At 42.2% G+C, this 22113-nt stretch overlaps 1 protein-coding gene across 1 annotated transcript in view; it reads right to left on the bottom strand.

Annotated features, from left to right (window-relative positions):
• The window catches only part of Ndfip1 (Nedd4 family interacting protein 1), a 51132-nt gene extending 29514 nt beyond the window's left edge, over positions 1 to 21618 (bottom strand). The window contains exon 1 of the mRNA XM_008835524.3: positions 21353 to 21618. Within this exon, the coding sequence (XP_008833746.1) occupies positions 21353 to 21415 (63 nt within the window). The 5' untranslated portion in view covers positions 21416 to 21618. The remainder of the gene's footprint in view (positions 1 to 21352) is intronic.
• Positions 21619 to 22113: the final 495 nt, after the last annotated feature.

Below are 22113 nucleotides of genomic sequence, written 5' to 3'. Positions count from 1 at the left end.
AAACCAAGCACAATTTATCACAGTAAGAACTTTTCCTTAATATCCAGTGCTTTTCTGACAGAGCAACATTTCAATCAAGAGATCAAAAGACATTTAGGCTAACATCCTATTCTAAAAGCTGAAGATGAACATCCTTAACAAATAACGGTTTTCTACTTCAAGGGTTGACATAAAAATAACTTAAAAACAGCAAACCAACTGCTGAATTTAAGACTATCCAATAGTATCCGAAGGAAAAGATAGGTAAGTCCTCTGTTACCAAAATGAAAAGCACAATTAAAAATAAAAATTTACCAAAGCAAATGAAAATCAAGTGATCAGAACAGTGATCTTAAAAGTCATGGGCTGGAGAGATGGCTCAGCAATTAAGAGCACTGGCTGTTCTTGCAGAAGAGCTAGGTTTAAATCCCAACACCCACATGGCTGCTAACAACCATCCTAACTCCAGTTCCAGAGGAGCCGATGCCCTCTTCTTTCTTCTTCAGGTACAGCATGACACTGGTGCACTAACACACATACAGGCAATATACTCATACTCATAAAATAAAAATAAATAAACAAATAAAAGGTGTAACAGGTGAAGAATGCTCCAATACTGCAGTCCATCCTCCTAGAGGCCATCGGTCTATAGAACTTTCTATTTAAAGATGTGTCCCTAGTAGCATACATACAGCTAGCAAACACTAGTTTGTCAAGAAAGAAAATGCTTTCAGTATCTAATCCTTAGAAATGAGAGAGCAAATACTGCAAACTGTGATCACCGACATTACACGTTCCCTTCAACTTTCCATTCTCCACCTTAGGTCCTATTAACAAGAGGGAAAAGGTGGCAACACAGTAGGCACTCATCTCCAAGTTCAGCCCACCCAAGAAGCCAGGGTACTGGACAAAGCCACTGCTAATCCACAAAGGTGGTAAATCAGCCAGCTCTGGCCACGTGCAAGCAGCCAGACTTCTGAGAAGTAGAAATTGGCCAGCTGCTTAGTGATCCTTGGAATCAGTCTTATGTCCAAACGACTTCCAGTACCAACACTTCCACCAAGACAAGAGTTAAGCAACGGTTCCCTTGAGTTTTCAGGCACCTAACTTCAGTAAAAGAGTCAAGAGAGTCCTCCAGGTTAATGGCTCACCCTCAGTGGGCCAGGATTTAACTTAACAAACTCTGGAGCTAAAAGGAGGGACAACCACCCAATCTTTTCAGATAGGTAACAGCAGGTCCTGATGTCCCCAAACAGTACCTTTTAAGAAGTGGCATCTGGAGCTGGGTCTGGGAGCACAGGACTGTAATTCCAGTACTTGAAAAGCTGAGGCCAGAAGATCATGAGGTTGAGAACAGGCTGGGCTATCTCAAAAACTGAACAGCGAACCATACAAAGCAATGCCACTGATAAAATTGTACACTGCAGGAGCTGGGGAGAGGGCTCCGTGAGGAAAGCGCTTGTTGCACATGTCCCAGGACCAGAGTTCAGATCCCCAGCACCCCATGTAAATTCCAGGCAGACACTGAGGCCTGCCTGAAGCCCAGCATTCAGGAGGTAGGGATGGGGTCTCCAGAGAAAGCTGAATGGCTAGACTGGCCAAATTGGCAAGCTCTGGGCTCAAGTGAAAGACCTTGCCTCTGTATATAAGGTAAAGAAAGAATGAAGACCTCTTATATCAGTCTCTGGCCCCCACACATACACCTATACACTCATGTGCCCATACATGCAAACACACACACACATGCAATAAATAATTGTAAATTATCCAAGCATCTGTCAGTAGAAGAATGGGTAACTATATGTTGTTAACAACATATAAACAAAATGCTGAGCAAAATAAGCCAGACACAAAAGAATGTGTACTATATTATTATGATTATATTTAGGTAAAGAATTTGTTTAAAACAGATAAATCAGGTGAGGTGTAGCTCAGGGGCAGAGTACTTGCCTGCCTAGCATGTACTAGGCCCACGGTTTGACCCCTAACAGGGAAAAAAACAAAAAGAAAGAAAGAAGCCGGGCGTGGTGGCGCATGCCTGTAGTCCCAGCACTTGGGAGGCAGAGGCAGGCAGATCCCTGTGAGTTCAAGGCCAGCCTGGTCTACATAGTGAGTTCCAGGACAGCTGGGGCTACAGGGAGACACTGTCTCAAAAAGACCAAAAAAAAAGAAAGAAAGAAAAACTGACAAACTTCACCTAGCAGCAAGTGGTCACTGTGAGAGGGGATAACTATAGAAGGGCAATTATAGAAGGGCACTGATGGGTGCCCTGGAGGGCCAGGGCTGCTGTTTCTTGACCAGAATACTGGCTAATAATTTGCATGTTCACTTTGAGAAAACTCATGGAACTGTACATTTATTACCTATGTAAGTAAACCATACTCTACTACAATTCAGAGAGGCAGAAAAGGAGCCCATCAGGTAATTAGTGATGAGGGCCTTCTGTGAACTGGGACCTTTTTGCCGGGTGTCTTAGTTCACTCACCCTAGCACTCAACAGTGAGCAAAGTATAGTAATGCATCACACCTTAGTGTCTCACCATCTGACAGTGCCACAGCAGCTCAGATCATCCAGTGTAGGTGTGAGTAGGCCACTATGCTGCCTGGTCTGTATGAGCATGCTGTATGGTGTTCACACAGTGGTGAAATGCCCAAACACATTTGTCAGGACACGTCTCTATTGTTAAGTAATATATGACAATGTTTACCTTACAAATCACCAAGTAAATGTACAGACCGAGGCTGGGAATGCAGCTCAGTGGAGCGCTTGTCTAACACACAAGGCTCTGAGTTCAACTCCCAGCAGTGCAAAACAATTTTAATTAAAATTTAATGAAGGGGCTGGAGAGATGGCTGGTTAAGAGCGTTGGCTGCTCTTGCAGAGGACCGGGGCTCGATTCCCAGAACCCACATGGCAGCTAACAACCATTCATAACTCCAGTTCCAGGGGAATCCAACACCTTCTTCTGACCTCCATGGGCATTGTACCACACAGGTGCATTTACACACATGCAGGCAATACATTCATACAACTAAAATAAAAATAATTAAAAAAAAAAACCCAGTAAATTAAAATTTTTAGCTAACTATGTCACAGCTGTGGAAGGGACACTATGTCCCCTGAAGTGACCTATACACAGGTGCCATCTCCATCAGTACTTACTGTGGCAAACATGACCATGGAAGAAGCTGGAGAAATGGAGCCTCATGAAGCAGAGCAGGTTCTCTGTTACCATGTTGTGTAAAAGTAAGAAGGTGTGAGAAACAACCTTCCAAACAACTGCTATGATCTGGGCATAAAGCCATAGATACCTGACTTAACCATGCTTCCTAGGGACTTAGGCATCCTGTACTCTCCTATGCAACAAACTGTTCATCACAAAGGGGAAGAGATTATTTTAGCAATTTTAAAAGAAATGGCAAAAAAAGAACTAGAAATGGAAATAGAAATAGACATCTTCAAACATAAAGAGCTTCTAAAGTGCTTTACTGGTGATGCACTCTCTTAATGAGAAGGCCAAGATCACTACAAAAAGCTGCTAACGTTCAAAAGTAATACAAGATCAATGTCGTTGACAGTCTTCAATCCAGCACTCAGGAGGCAGAGGTAGGCGGAGCTCTGTGAGATCAAGGTCAGTCTGGTCTAATGAATATCAAATTCCGGGGCAGCTGGGGCTATAGGGAGACTGTCTCAACAAACAAAACAAAACAAAAAACAAAACAAAACAAACAAAAGACCGAAGTAAAGAGGAGGAAAAGCAACACGGAACAAGCAAGTATACAGGAAAGAGAATTTAAAGGAAAGAGAAGCAATAGAGAAGAATCCCTCAACAAATTCAGGGGGTAGGGTGGGGGAGAACAAACCTTTAATTCAAACAAGGTCAGAAGCCAGGCTTGGAGGCACTCACCTGTAATCTAGTACTGAGGGAGGATAGGGACTACGGATATCTGACACATGGATGAAAACAGAACCATTTACACCAAGGTGCAACATAGTGAAATTTCAGAACACTGGAGACAGGGAGAAAAATCCTAAACAATGGGGACACTACCCGAACCAAAATAAAAAAAACCCACAAAATCCAAAACACAATGGAGCAAATTCCTTCAAACTTATAAAGGAAAATGCCTACAAATCAGATGTGTCAAATTGAATAAAAGTATTTTAGATAGGCAAAGCCCTTTAAAAAGGCAGGGAGGTTAATCACTTGTACTTTCTTAGAAAGCTCTCTAATTAGGTAGGGTAAATCAAGAAAGAATACAGAAAGGGATTTCAATTCAAAAGCAACTGTGAAAGGAAATACCTTTCAACCAATGGAGAGTAGGCCTTCCAGAAAGATCCCACACCACCAGGACCACCCCAAATGAAATAAACAAAACACCTCCTATGTCTCAACATCCCAACTAAAACATTTTTTAAATATTTTATTTATTATTTTTATTTTATGTGTATGCATGTATTGCCTGCTTGTAGGTAAGTGTACCCATGTTGTGCAATGCCTTCGGTGGTCAGAAGAGGCTGTTGGATCCCCTGGAACTGAAGTTTGTTAACTGCCATGTGGGTGCTGGGATTCAAACCTGGGTCTTCTGAAAGAACAGCCAGTATTCTTAACCGAAAAACTAAAACATTTTTAAAAGCCAGGCTTTGGTGGAACACACTATAGAGGCAGGAAGATCAAGGGTTCAAGGTCCTCCTCAGCAAAAAAGGGAGTTCCAGGCAAGCCTGGACTACAAGAGGCCTAGTTCAAAGAAAACAGCAGAGGCTGGAGAGTTGACTCAGCAGTTAAGAGCACCGGCTGCAATTGCAGAGGGCCTGGGTTCAATTTCCAGCACTCACATGGCAGCTAACAATCCATAACTCCAGGTCCAGGGGATCCAACGCCCTCTTCTGACCGCCATGGGCATTGCATGACATGGGTGTACTTACATACATGCAGACAATGTACTCATACACATAAAATAAAAATCATTTTAAGAAAGAAAGAAAAAAACAAAGAGCAAAACAAAACACAAAAACTAAGGAAAGCCTGGTGTGGCTAAGGATGAGGCAGAGGGCTTGCCCGACATTCGGCGGCCTTGGGTTTGATTCTAGTACAACACGCACCAAAAAGTGATGAAAATGAGTATCCTTGCCAGACTTAGTGGTACAGGCCAGGATCCTAGCTATTCAGAAGGCTAAGTAAGGCAGGAGGATCAAAAGTTCAAGGTCTCCCTTCTGCTATAGGGTGAGTTTAAAGCCAGTGAGGGCAACTCAGCAACAGTATCTCAAAATAAAATGTGAAAAGAAGGCTTGGGGATACAGCTTAGTAGTAGAGCACTTGCCTAGCATGAGCGAGACCCCTGAGGTTAGTGGGAGGGAGGAGGACCACACAACACAAAAGCCTGGTATAGTAGCTGTGCCTATAATCCTAGCACTCAAGAGGTAGAGGCAGGAAGATCATAAGTTTAATACCATCCTGTACTGTAATAGTTCTAAGCCAGCCTGAGCTATAGTTTCAAAAAGAAAAAAAAAAAACAAAAAAACAAAAAAAACCCAAAACTAAAAAACAGTAAAGATTGCTGTTTTGGGTTAAAAACTTATATATTTGACAGACTATGAAAACCATTTGGCTAGGAAAGCCTGCCACAAAGCCTGACAACCTGAGTTCAATCTTCCAGATCCCATGTGGTAGAAGGAACTGACTCCTGAAAAGTACAGATCGCCACGTGTGCATTTCCCACATTTACACACAAAATTAATGATGATGATGATAATGATGATGCATTTGAAGCTGAACTATATGCATCTAATATAACTTTCACATAAACAAAAACTAAATGAGGGCTAGAATGATATAGCTCTGCAGAACACAATTCTTAACATCCACAAAGTCCTGGGGTTCCCCAGCACCACAAAAACAAAATGATAAAAACAAAATACTAAATTAAAAAGTAAAACCAAGGTGGGCATGGTGGCACATTCTGTAATTTCAGAGCAGGCTGAGGCAAGAGGATTCAGTGTGAGGTCAGCTGGGGCTTGTAGAGTGAGAGTCTTTCTCAAAAGAAAAAAATACTTTGGATTTTACATATATTCTAAGAAAAGGATAATTAAAAAAAACTTTTTAATTGTAAAAGCATAGGAAGGTTTTAAAATCTTTTCTACATTATAAAATTTATATGTAGAAGAAAATTTATCAAATACAGAAAAAAATAAAGAATAAAATAAAAACTATAATTCTTTTAGCTACCCTTCCAATCTCTTTGAGAAGCTCTCAGTGCATGGAGGAATTTTTCTTCACCAGTAAATAAATGTTATTTTATAATATCACTATCATGTCTCAAAGTCAAAGTTCATTTATCAGAAATAGACTTTTAAAGATCTAAACTACAGCCTTAATTAGGGATAGCTAGATACAGCAGTTACACCAACACACTAAGAAAAAATAATCAGTTTTAGAAGTATGCCATGCTGGGCGTGGTGGGGCACGCCTTTAATCCCAGCACTTGGGAGGCATAGGCCTCCTGTGAATGAGGTCAGCCTGGTCTACACAGTGAGTTCCTGGACAGCTGGGGCTACAGGGAGACCCTGTCTCAAAAGACCAAAAAAAAAAAAAAAAGTATGCCCTAATCACCACTAAGAGCCTTTCCATCATAATTAGAGATTCTTGTCTATATATTTTCACTGAAATGTGAAAACTTAAATCTAAAAATGGCATTTGGACTACAATAAATCTATCTGAAAGCCAGCATGGTGGCCCATGTACTTGGTAATCCCAGCACTCAGGAGACTGGCTGATTCAGAGTTGCTGCAAGTTTGAAACCAGCCTGGGCTATAAGAAAATGCCAACCAATCAGAGCAAGACTTGTCTCAAAACAAAACAACACACTCACAAACCAAAATACAATCTGAAACATAGAACATAAAATATTAGTTTTACATTTATTAGTGTGTCCCACAGAACATGTGTGGAGACTGGAGGACACTCTGTTGAGCCATCTCCTTCCACGTTTACCTTGAGTTTGATCCCTGGAACCAATAGTGATTTTTTTTTTGTTTTTTTAATTTTTAAATTAAAAAAATTTAAATATTTTTGGGGGAGGGGGCTGGAGAGATGGCTCAGGGGTTAAGAGCACTGACTGCTCTTGCAGAGGACCTGGGTTCAATTCCCAGCATCCACATGGTGGCTAACCATCCTTAACTCCAGTTCCAGGGGACTCTGAAGCCCTCTTCTGACCTCCCTGGCACTGCATGACACAGGTGCACTTATATACATGCAGGCAATACACTCATACACATAAAATAAAAATAATAAAATTTTTTTAAAAAAAGATTTTTTTTAAAAAAAAAGGTGTTCTCGGTGTCTGAAACCATGCACCAATTTTTTACATTTCATTATAAACTTATCTCTGTATACTTTAGTGACATCAGTTTAAAACATACTCATCAGGGCTGAGGGTGTAGCTGAGTGGTAGAACATTCCCTAGCACAAGGACCTGGGTTTCATTCCTGGCACAGAAAAAAAAAAAATGTGCGTGCGTGCGTGCCTGTGTGTGTGTGTGTGTGAATGTATGTAAAGAAATTTACTAGTCAGGTATGGTGGCTCACACCTTTAATCCCAGCACTGGGGAGGCAGAAACAGGTGGATCTCTGTGAGTTCAAGGCTGGCTGGGATGGAAGGACGGAAGGACGGAAGGACGGAAGGACGGAAGGAAGGAAGGAAGGAAGGAAGGAAGGAAGGAAGGAAGGAAGGAAGGAAACTACATCAATATAATGCTATCTCTCTAGATAAAAGTCACTTGTTTCTACTTTCTATACACAAAAACGACATGAAATAAATCCAACTTCTTCATTTCATAAAAAGCTAGACAGTTGCTAAGATTCTTAGCTTCTTATTTCAGACAGAAGCTGGACAGATTAAACGTTTTAATAGTTTTTCTACATTCTCCTCAGTTATTCCCTTCTTAGATAAGGCTCAAGGTAAACCTTCTAGATACAGAAGTCTATAACACAAGCTTCAAAAACTGGATGCAGCTCAGTGATAAGAACATGCCTCGAAGAGTAGGTCCTGGTGTAGAGCCCCAGCAGGAAGGTGGGGGAAGAGGGAATTTACTCATTAAGGAAAAGTTTTATGTGAAGGTTGGATACCATTAACACAAAGCACCCACCAAGAAAGATTAGAAAATCTAAACACCGTTGCTGATTCCCAAGTCCACAAAACTTCTCCAAATTTGACAAAGGTAAGTAAAAATTTTAAAGCATTTATTCTAAAAAAAAAAAAAAAAGAAAAAGCAAACATGAGCACTGGCAGAAAAACTAGAAAAGAAAAACCATTCTTAATATTTTACTTTAAAAAATACAGAACTTTCCAGCAAAGAATGAATCTTAATTGTGTACAAATGTTAAAACCCATTTAGAAGGTTAGGACTCCACAGGATGATATTCAGAATATGACAAAACAATGTAACCCTATTATAATCATAGGAAACAACCTGCCTCCAGAGGGTGGGGGCAAGGTGCTGGCTAAGTGACTCTGGAAACGAGTAGTCTACAACTGTACATATAGCTTGCCCTCTGGAAAACAAGAAGCTAAGCTAGTTTCCCACATGTGTATGAGTTAGCAATTCTGGTACCACTGTACATGCATATTAGAACTGGAGAATTAGATGCCAGATGATTTCTCACTGTTATAGATGAGTAAGTTGATGTGATCTACATGCTAAAGAATTAGAGATATATTTAGATAGATATTTAAATAGATACCTATTTAGATAGATTTATATATACAAATGTTTATGGGGCTGCAGGTGTAGTTCAGTGATAAAGCACACATGCAGCACATGAAAGACCCTGGGTTCAGTGCCCAACACTTAGAAAAAAAAAAAAGAAGATGTGTGTACACTCATCCCGAGTGCTGGGATGAAAGAAACCAAGGCTCCTTGGGAGAAATGGCTGGTGCTAAGATGGTGTAGGGAATGTGCAAGATGAGCCTGGCACCAAAAAGCAAGTGCTAGAAAAACAAAACAATGATACAGGTATGCTAAAGGGACACAGGGCACAGAAACAAAACAGTGATGTAGGTACGTGAGAGACATAGGACAGAGCCAACTGAGAGAGTTCCTAATGACCAAGACCAGGATAACTTCAGCAAAAAAATACAGTGGAATTGGAATTATGTCTCAAAATAATTATGAATCCACACAGATATAAATGACTAAATAGAGAAAAAAATGTCATGCTCAGAAAAATTCCAAATACTATTAATACTCCGCTTGCAGTGTTAGCTCCCACCCCTTACGTTGAGCGGTGTGTGTGTAGGGGGTGCTTTTTCTCAGAGTACAGAATGGAAAGAGGGGCAGAAGAGAACCTGGTAGACATTACTTCAGCCAGGTAATGAAGTTCAACATAACATTAAGTCACAGCAGCTGTATATATTCTGCGTGCACATGAGTGTATGTGTGCTCACTCATGCACACGCACATGGAGGCCAAAGATAGAATACCTTCCTTGATCACTTTCTACTTTCCATCTTACTTTTTTTTGGAGACAGGGTCTCCCTGTAGCCACAGCTGGCCTAGAAACCACTATGGAGACCAGGCTGGCCTCAGTCTCACAGTTATCTGGCTGCCTCTGCCTCCCTGAGTGCTGGGATTAAAAGCATACACTACCACACCTGGCTCTCCATCTTACTTTCTGAGACAGAGTCTCTCATTGAACCTGGAGCTCACTGATCCAGCGAGGCTGCCTGGCCAGCAAACCCTAGGGATTCTCCTGATGCACGCCCCCAGCCCTGGAGTTACAGCCATGCACTGCCAGACTGGCTTTTACATGGCTGCTGGAGACCTAAAGGTAGGTCCTCGTGCCTACAGGTTCTTTACCACTGACCCATCTCTCCAACCTAAGTATGTGGGGTTTTTTTTAATTTTTAAAATTTTTATTTCATGTGTATGAGTATATTTTGCATGTGTTTTAAGTGTACCCATGTCATGCAACGCCAATATTAGAAGAGGGCATCAGATCCCCTGGAACTGGAGTTACAGTTCCAGATGATTATTAGCTGCCGTGTGGGTGCTGGGAACTGAACCCAGGTCCTCTGCAAGAGAAGCCAGAGTGCTCTTAACCACTGAGCCATCATCTTTCCAGTCCCTGAGTATGCATTCTTAATGCGATGAGAATAGCACTTTCCTTCTCTATGATCATCTTCACAAAAGCCACACCCCCAAAACATCAGGCAAATAACGGAGGGATACAAGTATCTGACAAATACCACTCAAAACACTGAGATCACCAAAAACAAAAGTTTGAGAAACTGTCACAGCCAAGAGTCATGGTGACTAAATGCAAGGTAGTATCAGGATATTGAAACAGAAAAAAAGACACGACCAAAATTAAGAAAACCTGAATAAGGAGTTGACTTTAATATTAGGTATCAATATTTATTTATTAAATATGAAAACTATACCATACTAATGTATAAGATATTAACAGTAGGAACCAGGTGTGGGGTATATGGAAACTGTCTTTTCAATGCTTCTGAAACATCAAATGTTCCAAAAAGTACATTTAAAATATGTAAAGGGGCAATTTACATGCCTTTAATCCCAGTACTTGGGAGGCAGAGGCAGGTGCACCTCTGTGAGTTCAAGGCCAGCCTGGTCTACACAGTGAGTTCCAGGTCAGCTAGGGCTACAGGGAGACTCTGTCTCAAAAGGCTAAAAAAAAAAAAAAGAAAAAGAAAAGGGACTAGAGACTCAATCCTGGCATCAAGAATAATAACAGTAATAAAAAAAATTAAATTTTGTTATTTTTATTTAATGTGTATGTCTGCATGTACATAGGTGTACCTGTGTCGTGTAATGCCCTCGGAAGGTAGAAGAGGGCCTTGGATTCCCCTGCAACTGGAGTTTGAGATGTTTACTAGTTGCCATGTGGGTGCTGGGGATCGAACCAGGTCCTCTGGAAGAGCAGCTAGTGCCATCTCACTGAGCCATCTCTCGAGTACCATAACAGATGTGTTTTTTTTGTTTTTCGTCTTTTTGAAGCAGGGTCTCCCTATAGCCCCAGGTGTCGTGGAACTCCCTACGTAGACCAGGCTGGCCTTGAACTCACAGAGATCTGCCTGCCTCTGCCTCCCAAGTGCTGGGACTACAAGCATGCACCACCACACCTGGCTATAATAGATGTTTTTGTAAAAGCAAAGGGAAGGTAAGAAAGCTGAAAGCATGCACATCAAACTCGAGTTGTTCCACATCTGGGGAAAGGATGGGAGGAAAAAGGAAACTCAAGTTTTCCTTTAGGAAGTTGCTGGCTGAATCTTGAACACAATGAAGTGTTTAATTTTGTGCTACAGTTAAGCACTGAACGACAAAGAAAACAGTCATTATCAAAGAGAAGCCAGACCCTAAACCCTTAGGTGTCTCTTCATAAAGTGTCCTATAGGCAATATCCAAAAAAAATGTGCAAGTAGCATTTAATCCTTTGATTCCAATATCTAGATAGCAACAGCAGAAAAACTGTCAAATAAAAACACCAAATTGTTGGAGTAAGAAATAACACATGTCAAAGGAACCACTATAACCAGTAAGAAAGGTTTCACGAAATGTTCTGTAACCTCAGCAAAGCTAGAACTTTTAACATAAATCTGTCAATTCAAAAAAATGAAGCCAGAGATAACTACACAGGCAGGTATACTAGCTGATGTCTGGTTACAATTACTTTATCATTACACTTGAAACTAAGGATACAAACCCTGCTTCTTTCTACCTAGCCAGTTACTAGAAGCAGCTATAACTAAAAAGTCGGTAAAGCAGAGGGGTGTGGTGGCTCATGCCTCTAATTCTAGCACTCGGGGGGGTAGAGGTACGCAGATAGCTCTGAGTTTGAGGCCAGCCTGATCTATATAACAAGTTCCAGGCCAGTCAGGGCTACACAGTGAGACCCTGTCTTACACAGAAAAAGATTATTCAAATATTATATATATAGACCTTAAGCATTAATCTACAATTAAAATTTTTTTCCAAATATTCTTTTTATTTTATGTGTATGAGTGTTTTGCCTGCATGTATGCAAGGGCACCCCTGTTGTACAATGCCCGCAGAGACCAGGAGAGTGTTGGATCCCCTGGAACTGGAGTTATGGATGGTTGTTAGCCACCATGTGGGTGCTGGGATATGAACCTGTGTCCTCTGGAAGAACAGCAAGTGTTCTCAACTGCTGAGCCATCTCTCCAGCCCCTAAATTTTTTAATCTAAATACACACTGCCTACTACTACAAAAATATGGTTCTCACTAAGCAGTACTTATTCAAAGACAACTAAGCAGGGAGGGGTAACAATTAAAGGAAGCCAAATGTGGTGGTGCACACCTTTAGTCCCAGCATGGTTTACATAAACTGTTCCAGCCCAGTTAGGGCTACAGAGATACCATGTCTCAAAAAAAGCAAAAAAGAAACAAAGACAGAGGGAGGGTGGGAAGTTAAAAAATTCATTTAAAGCCTTTGTATAACCAGCACTATGAAGGCTAAAACATGAGGATCCCAAATTCAAGGCAAGCTTATGCTATATAACAAAGCAAAATAAAAACAGTGAAGTCATTCTCATAGTAAGATTTATTTTATACTGTAATATAGAGTGGTGTACTGTAACTGATCTTTAGGATAAAGTAATTTTAAATTATGTACTAGATCAATGGTGATACATCCTCCGGACAGGATTCTCTAAGGGCAGCTCAATTGGGTCCTGGTTTCTGACCAAACCAGGAAGTTCTGCCATGTTTACAGGGCACAGATAGAGGAGTAAGCCTAATAAATCTTGGGAACAAGAGCTCACCAGTGGGCTTGGGTCAGAAGTAAGAATGGATTAAGACTCCACAGTACTACAAAAAAAAAAAAAAACCCCACAAAGAACAAGGCTTGTCAAGAGTGAGTCAATTCAAACACAAAGCACAGTTACAGATCTGTGGCTCCTGACATTTACAAACCTTGTTTCCATAGTTCTAACAGATTAAAAAGAGTTCTTGGGGACAGCAAGATGGTTTGGGATGTAAAAGCGCTTGCCATCAAGTCTGACAATCTGAATTTGATTCCCAGGACCCACACTACTCTATTTTGTTGAAAATACAATACCAGTGCTGGGCATGGTGGTGCACGCCTTTAATCTCAGAATTTAGGAGGCAGAGGCAGGCAGATCTCTGTGAGTTCAAGGCCAGCCTGGTCTACATAGCACGTTCCAGACCAGCTGGGGCTAGAGGGAGACCCTGTCTCAAAAAGCCAAAGAAAGGGGCTGGAAAGATGGCTTAGCAGTTAAGAGCACTGACTGCTCTTGCAGAGAACCTGGGTTCGATTCCCAACACCCACATGGCTATGAACCATCCTTAACTCCAGTTCCAGGGGAATCCAACGCCCTCTTCTGACCTCCAAGGTATTGCACAACACGGGTGCACTCACATACATGCAGACAATACACTCATACACATAAAATAAAAATAAAGTATTTTTTTAAAAAAGACAAAAAAAAAACAAACCCCAAACCAAACCAAACCAAACCAAACCAAACCCAAAAACCAATACTAGTAAGAAATAACATCTAGGGGCTAGAGGGATGGCTCAGTGGTTAAAAGTACTCTCTTGCTGAGGTCCCACCTTCAGTTCCCAGAACCCACATGGCAGTTCCAGGGGTTCTGACACCTTCTTCTGGTTTCTATGGGGATCATTTAACAAGGGTGCACTTACACACATCCTGGCAAAACATTTCAAAAGGAAGGAAGGAAGCGAGAGAGGGAAGGAGGGAACGAGGGAGGGAGGAAGGAAGGCAAGCAAGCTAGAAAGCTAGAAAGAAAGGAAGAACAAACAAACTTCTGTGTTGGAGAGATGGTTCAGGGATTAAGAGCACTGGTTGCTCTTGTAGAGGACCTAGGCTCAGATTTCAGCACCTATGTTGGGTAGTTCAAAACTTCCTGTAACTCCAGCTCTCTTCTGGCCTCCACAGGCACCCAGACATACATGCATATACATATATACAAATACATATGTATACACACACATAAATGTAATAAAAAAAATTTAAAGGGGCTGGAGATGGCTCAGTGGTGAAGGGTACTGGCTGCTCTTGTAGAGGACCTAGGTTTGATTCCTAACACTCACATGGTGGCTACCATCTGTAACTTCAGTTCCAGGGGATTTGATGCCCTCTTCTGGCCTATGTAGGCATTGCATGCTAGTGTACTTAACATGTAGCAAAACATTGATACATATAAAATTTTTTAAAAAATTTTAAAATGAAATAAATAACTTCAATCCCAGGTACACTGGGGCAAGCCTGTAACCCCAGCTTCCTGGGAGGGGTTGAGGTGGGAAGGTCACAAATTTGAGGCTAGTCTGAGCAACATAATAAGCAAGACCTCCACCTTAAAAAGAAAACATTCCGGCTGGGTGTGGTGGCGCACGCCTTTAATCCCAGAGCTAGAGAGGCGGAGGCAGAGGCAGTTGGATCTCTGTGAGTTCAAGGCCAGCCTGGTCTACATAGTGAGTTCCAGGACAGCTGGGGCTACAGGGAGACCCTGTCTCAAAAAGACCAAAAAAAAAAAAAAAAATTTATTTCCACTACAAAAGCCCAAATGAAAAATGGGCAAAGAATTTGAATAGCTATATCTCCAAAGAAGATATACAGACAGCCAATGTATATCACTAATCAGGAAACAAATCAATACTGCACAGAGATAGTACTTCATAGCCAAAGGATGCTACTATCAAAAAACCAGAAGATGGCTGGAGTGCAGCTCAGTGTAGGGTGCTTGCCAATGGCACACAAGGCCCTGTGTTTCATCCTCAGCACTGCAAAAAACCCAACAAAACAAAATCAGAAAACTGTTGTTAAGAATATGGAGAAATTGGAATCCTTGTGCATGTTGGCAAGAATGTACAATGCTGTGTCTGCTATGGAAATGGAGTGGTGGTTCTTAGAAAACTTAAAAATAGAATTACCAAATGATCCAGGAATTCCACTTCTGGGTACATTCTCAAAAGAACTAAAAGGAGTGAGATATTTGTACACCCATGTTCTTAGCATATTATGCACAATGGCCAAAATCTATCAGCAAATGAATGGATAAAGAAAATGCAGTATAAGAAGGCATAGAGGCATATGTCTGTGACCCAGCCATTTAGAAGGTAAAGTGGAGGCAGGAGGATCAGGAGTTCAAGGCCAGCCTTGGTTATATAGGGAATTAGAGGCCAGATTTCACTGCATGAGATCCTGTCTCAGAAAACAAAAAGAAAATAAGTATAAACAAACATACAACAAAATATTTAGCCTAAGAAAGAAATTCTAACACCTACTATAAGGATGAACCTTGATGATATTGTGCTACATGAAACAAGTCACAAAAGGACAAATAGCTGATTCCATTTATAGTGGTATCTAGAGTAGAATGGTAGTGCAGAGTTTCAGTTTTATAAGGCAAAAAATAAAAAAATAAGAAAAATCTAGAGACAGACTGGTTACGTAAGTATGTGAATATACATAACACCAAGGTATCATACCCTTAAAAATGGTTAGAGAAGAGATGTGCTCAATAGTAGAGCACACGGTTAGCAGGTATAAAGCTCTGGGTTCAATCCCAGCACCAAAAAGGAAAATAAAAATGAAAGCCGGGCATGGTGATACATGCCTTTAATCCCAGCACTTAGGAGGCAGAGGCAGGCAGATCTTTGTGAGTTCAAGGACAGCCTGGTCTACATAGTGAGTTCCAGGACAGCTTGGGCTACAAGGAGACCCTGCCTCAAAAAAACAAAAACAAAAACAAAACAAAAAAAAGAATTGCATGTATTTATTTTACATAATTCTAAAATGTTTTCAAAGGAACAATTCACCCACCTTCCAAAGTCTACCCATGTTTGTTTTCTTTTGTTGTTTAAGACAGCATCTTCACCCTGTAGCCCATGCAAGCCTTGAGCCCGTGATCTTCCTGCCTCAGCCTCCAGAACACTGACATCACTTGTGTGCACTACTATGTCCAGCCTCAAGATCTTCTTTAAATTTTCTTTGCCACTGGACATGTCAGGACATACCTTCAATTCCAGCACTCAGGAGGCAAGAGTTGGGCAGATTTTTGTAAGATGGAGGCCAGCCTGATCTACATAGCAAGTTACAAGCCAGCTTGGGCTACAGGGAGACCCTGTCTCAAAAGAAAAAAAAACTATAAACAAAGGCTGGTGAGTTGGCTCAGCAATTAAGAGCACTGGCTACTCTTGCAGAGGACCCAGGTTCAGTTCTCAGTACCCACATGGTGGCTAACAACCATCCTTAACTCCAGTTTCAGTGGATCCAGTGCCCTCTTCTGGCCTCCATGGGCATTGCACAATACTGGCACACTTATATACATCTAGGCAATACACTCATATACATAAATTTCTAAATTTAAAATAACAAAGAAGCTGGGCGTGGTGGTGATTACCTTTAGTCTCAGCACTCAGGAGGCAGAGGCAGGCGGATCTCTGTGAGTTCAAGGCCAGCCTGGTCTACATAGTGAGTTCCAGGCCAGCTGGGGCTACAGGGAGACCCTGTCTCAAAAAGACCAAAAAAGGGCCAGGCATGGTGGTGCACGCCTTTTATTACAGCACTTGAGAGGCAGAGGCAGGCAGATCTTTGTGAGTTTGAGGCCAGGCTGGTCTACACAGTGAGTTCCAGGACAGCTGGGGCTACAAGGAGACCCTGTCTCAAAAAGACAAAAAAAAAAAAAAAAAAAAAAAAAAAAAAAAAGACCAAAAAAAGAAAGAACAACAAATGAAGTTTTCTTTGATGACTGACCACAATCAGCATTTGACTAAACAATACAGCAAGTAATCTTTAAAATCAACAAGAAGTTGTAAGAGGCATTCTGTGATATGATTTTTGAAACTCTAAAACAAACTCATAAAAAACAACCACACAGGCACAATACAGCCCTTCTTCCAAGGCCATAACTTCATCTAACATTGTTGTCTCACCTGTTCAAGATGTGAAATTGTTTCCCTGATCTGTCACAATGCCCTTCCATAATCCATAGAACTTAACTCAAAAAGCTATCATTCCCAGACCCCACTTTATGATGTTATCTGACTGTTACACAAACTTGCTGATGATTACAAATGAGCAACTTCCTCAGCAGGCAATGAGTTATGTCCAAAACAGAACATTTTACACTTTTTCATAAGGCAGCACTGTCTATTTAGATTGGATTCAAATTCAAGTATCTCAGAACCTATAGTATAAGGTAGCAAAATTCATATCAGCAAATATCTGTTGCAAATAAGAAGAGAGTTTAGAATAGATAGAAGACAGTAGTTAATGTCCTCTGTGAGCAACCCACAACAGTTCTCAACATGGGGTATGCACCCAACTAGACCTCTGAAGCAGAGCTCCATATATCTAGATATAGTCTCTTTTCAAAACTGCAAAAAGGAGCTGGGTGTGGTGGCACACACTTTTAATCCCAGTACTCAGGAGGCAGAAGGCAGGTGGATCTCTGAGCTCAAGGCCAATCTGGTCCAGAGAGCAAGTTCCAGCTGGGGCTACTCCCCAAAAAAAAAAAACCAAAAAAAAAAAAAAAAAAAATCACTGTAAAAAGGTAAAAATAAAATCATGCTATAGGGAACCAAGCCAGTCCATCTATAAAAATCTATCATTATACTAAAGTTGTGTTCAAAGGCAAAGAAAGCCAGCAACGTTAACATTTATGAATAAATCATAAAGTTTTCCATTATATAAACTTGGCTGGAGGACCACTGCAGTTTATTAACCAGATCAAATAGAAGTCAGGGCAGCCTTCTGTGACAACAAGAGTACCGTGCTCCTATCACGTTGCCTGGACAATTCACCAACATTCTATAATTCAAAAACCTTTTAAATATGTATATTCCCTGCCACACCTAGACATTTATAAAGAACAGTTACAGGTGTAAAACAAACAAGTAAATGAACAAAAATATAAACATTCTTAGTGACTACCAACAGGTAACATTAAACTATGGTTGAGCCATACAATTACATGCCACACAAACATTAAAAATATTTGATACAGGAGTTAGGAATGATACAGGGGCTAGGAATATAGTCCAGTGGTAGAGGGATTGCCTATAAAATACAAGCTGGGCATGGTGGTACACACCTTTGATCCCAGCACTGGGGAGGAAGAGGCAGGTTGATCTCTGTGAAATTGAGGCCAGCCTGGTTTTCAGGCCAGCTATGGATACAGGAGGACTGTGTCTCAAAAAGACCAAAAAAGAAAAAAAAAAAAGAAAAGAAAAAAAGAAAGAAAAAGATACAAATGATATTCAAAACATAATTATGGGGGCTAGAGATATGGCTCAGCAGTTAAGAGCACTGGCTGCTCTTGCCGAAGACCCGGGTTTGATTCCCAGCACCCACATGGAAGCTATCAATTGTCCTAACTCCAGTTCCAGAGGATCTGATGCCCTTGATGCTCTCTTCTGATCTCCACAGGCATTGCATGACAGAGGTATACTTACATACATGCAGGCAATACACTCATACACATAAAAATTTTTAAAAAGTATATTTTATTATTTTTATGTGTATGAGTGTATAATGCCTGCATGTATGGGACTGAGTGTACCCATGTTGTGAAATGCTGTGGAGGTCAGAAGAGGGCGTCAGACACCCCTGGGACTAGAGTTAAGGACAGTTTGTAGCTGCCATGTGGGTGCTGGGAATTGAACCCAGAATTTAAAAAAAAATAACTGTATGAAACAAGACAAAAAATATTAAAATGAGCCCATTAATAGAGATTGGGTACCTTCTGACATACATTTATGGAAGACCACACGTTTGTGAATGCACATGTCTGAGAACATGATACACATAGACACAAAAGTATGATCAAGAGCCTGAGTGTGTGTGTACATATATTCTTGCAATAACTTAGCAGCTCTGTGACCTTGAGCAAGTTTGAGACTTGACTTTATTATCAATAAAATGATGAGAACAAGCCAGGCATGATGGCAGAGACCTTTAATCCCAGTACTAGGAAAGCAGAAGGCAGAACTCTAGGAGATTGAGGATAGCCTGGTCTATGTAGTGAGTTCCAGGCCAGCTGAAGCTACAGGGATCTCCTGCCTCAAATAAATAATTAATTAAAATGAAAACAAACCTTGGCTCATAGGTTTTAGTAAGGATGAAATGGAAGAGTGGATGTAAACCACTTAGTGCTGAGACTGGTCCACTAGCATTCACTAGCTAGACTGGTCAATACCCAGCATTCCTTATCTGTACATATGCATTCTGATTATACTTTATATATTTACATAGCTGTAAACGCACAAAAATACACATCAAATATTAACTTTGGTTATCTATGGGTAACAGATTTTTACTGGGGGACTTTTTTGGGTTTCATTTTATATTTTCTTCTAGGAAGATTATTTTTTCATGCTTTTAAGATTATTTCTTCAAATTAATTTTGTTGTTAAGGCAGAGTCTTCTTATACTTTGGGCTATCTTGAAATGCATTATGTAGCCCAGGCTGGCCTCAAACTTGCAATTTTCCTGCCTCAGCTTCCCAACTGCTGAAATTACAGGCATGAGCCACCATGGCCAGAAAAATAATTACTTTTTAAAGGAATGACATTAAGGCTAGTCCATCCCTGACATGCCTCAATTCTGCATAATTAAACACAGGGTGTTGGCGTGTGCCTTTAATCCCAGCCTTCGGGAGGCAGAGGAAGGTGGATGTCTTTAAGATCGAGGCCACCCTGGCTCATATCATGACTTCAGGTGGGCTGTGACTAGGGGACACCCTGTCAAAAAACAGTCAACAACACCCCCCCACCCCTCCACCCCCCCCCCCTCCTAAAAAACGCTGTTAAATTTGCACCAATGAATACATAATTTTGATACTCCAACAAATTTTCTGTATTCTTGTAGTCAACTAGCATTACCGAATAGTTCAGTAAGATGGCAGTACAAAGAAAATCCACAGCTCTTTTGCTTGTCTGCCTATCCAAGTCAAGATGAAAAGAATGAATCTGATGAACTATAAGGTTCGGGTGGTTTGCAAACAGGTTGATGAGTTAAGCGACATCGGTGATTCGAATTTTATTTAAAGCAGGGAAGAACTCCAAGTCTTGTCCAAGGTCATCCAAGAAAAGCATGTACTAGACCCCAGGCTGTGAAAGACACAAGGATTAGACTGCGCAGCCACAATTTTGGGTGTGTTTAGGAAACCAAGAAGCTAAATCCTAACTAGTCATTTCAGGAGTCCAAGCAGAGGCGGGGGAGGGAGGGGGGCAGAAAAGGAGGACGGGTGGATTACAACACACCGCACAAAACAGCAAAACAAACCAGGGTTAATCTGCAACACGTTTTAATCTTACTAGTTTTATTTCTATAATATAGTAAACGTAGATCATCTAAGCAACGCCATTTTTTTCATAAAAGTAGGATTAACATTTTTGTACACAAATTATACTGAAAACGTGTGAAACACAAAACGCAAGCAGTTGCTTGCGGTTCAATCAACATCAGTTATGATGTGGCTCAACTCCCACAATTACGATGTGTTTTGGATTAATACCTCTAAATTTTCTGCAAAGTCTCTAAATTTCCGAAAAAAACCTGCTACAGACGAGGAGTTAAAAACTAACATCTTTTTTCCCTGGGGCCTCAATTTACAAAATCACACACCAGATAATAATCCAATCATCCTCGATCTATTTCCTCCCTAGATATGCTATTAAAGCTCTTAAAATGTCACTTCCAAGCGTGCAACATACACCCAGGAACACGCCCTGCAGCTTTACCGTAACTACATTTTGGGGCATCTCCCCAGCTAATCGCCTCTTCAAAATCGACTGCCGGCTGGTACTCTGCTTCATTTTTTTCCCCTTTGCCTTCAATCTTAAAAGGAAGGTGAGGGGGATGGGTATCCAGAAAAACAAGGCTCTGAAACCCTGACTAATCGCATCTCCTGCGGAGAGCCATCTGAGGCAGTGCGAGCGATTTTCATATTTTCTTCTGTACCCATTTCCTTCACCTTCATGCTTTAATTTTCCCCCTGACTTTCCAAAGAAATCAAACCAGAGCTGGAAGGAGAAATGAATGCCTTCAGGTCGATGCCCCCAGACTGCCACGAGTTCGGCCAGCAGGACCAGCCCGAAAAGAGGTTAACGAGGCCGGGCGCTGGATTTCCACCGCCGAGGTCCCGCCCGCGTCTCAGGGGCCGCGCCCCGCCCGCGGCGGCCTCCGACAGGCCCAGGCGCCCACAGCGGCCCAGGCCTGGAGTGGCCTGCCAAGCCGGCGTCGAGTGGCCCGCGGGCTGGCACGGGGCGACCCGGGCCCCGTGCGCGAAGGGCAGGGCCCAGGATGTGGTGTCCAGGACCCGAGGGGCTCGGGCGCAGCTCACCTGCTGGTACCGGCTACCGCAGGCCGGCTCCACCGCCGCCAGCGCCGCCAACGCCAAGGCCATGGCGCAGCCGGCCGCAAGGAAGGAAAGCGAACGAGAGAGCTGAGGGGGCGTCGCGGCCGGGGGTCGCCGGGAGGCCGAGGGGGACGCGCGGCGGATGCGTGTGGAGGGCCGCCGCACCCGGGGAAGACGTTCTTCTCTGGCACAGAGCGCCGCCGCCGCTGAGGCTCAGCCGCGGCCCCTGGGGAGGAGGCGGGGACGACCACGACGACGACGCCGCTGCGCCGCCCCGCCCCCGACTCGCTCTGCCCTGCCCTGAGCCGCCGGGCCGGAGCCGCCGCGGAGCGCCGGGCCCCAGAGGTTGTGGGAGGCCGGGGACAGTCAGGCCGCAGTCACAGAACGAAGATGTAATCCTGGGAGTTGTCTTCCCGCTAGACCAAGGTTCTCGTCCATTCCCTCCTTAACTGCCATACCCAGAGGTCAGGGGTCAGCCAACTACGGACTCGCCCAGCTAGGCATCCCGACGGGAAGATGTTTGAGAATTCACAGTCCACAAGTCAAGCTTTTTTGGAGCTCAGCCACTTCCGTCCAGTGTGGCCTGCAAACTCTAAAGAACTTGCAGTTTGAGCCTTTACAGAAAAAGTATGCTGACCCTAAATCCTAGATGGGAATTTTTATAATAGAGCCTAACATGAGTGCAGTTGTTTAGTATCTAACAGCCTCATCTGTGGATCAAGAAACCATATTATCTGAAACAAAAC

This window comes from Nannospalax galili, unplaced genomic scaffold (genome assembly GCF_000622305.1).
Source record: "Nannospalax galili isolate Female #2095 unplaced genomic scaffold, S.galili_v1.0 scaffold1077, whole genome shotgun sequence".
NCBI classification, from domain to species: Eukaryota; Metazoa; Chordata; class Mammalia; order Rodentia; family Spalacidae; genus Nannospalax; species Nannospalax galili.
This window is presented reverse-complemented; position numbering and strand designations above follow the sequence as displayed.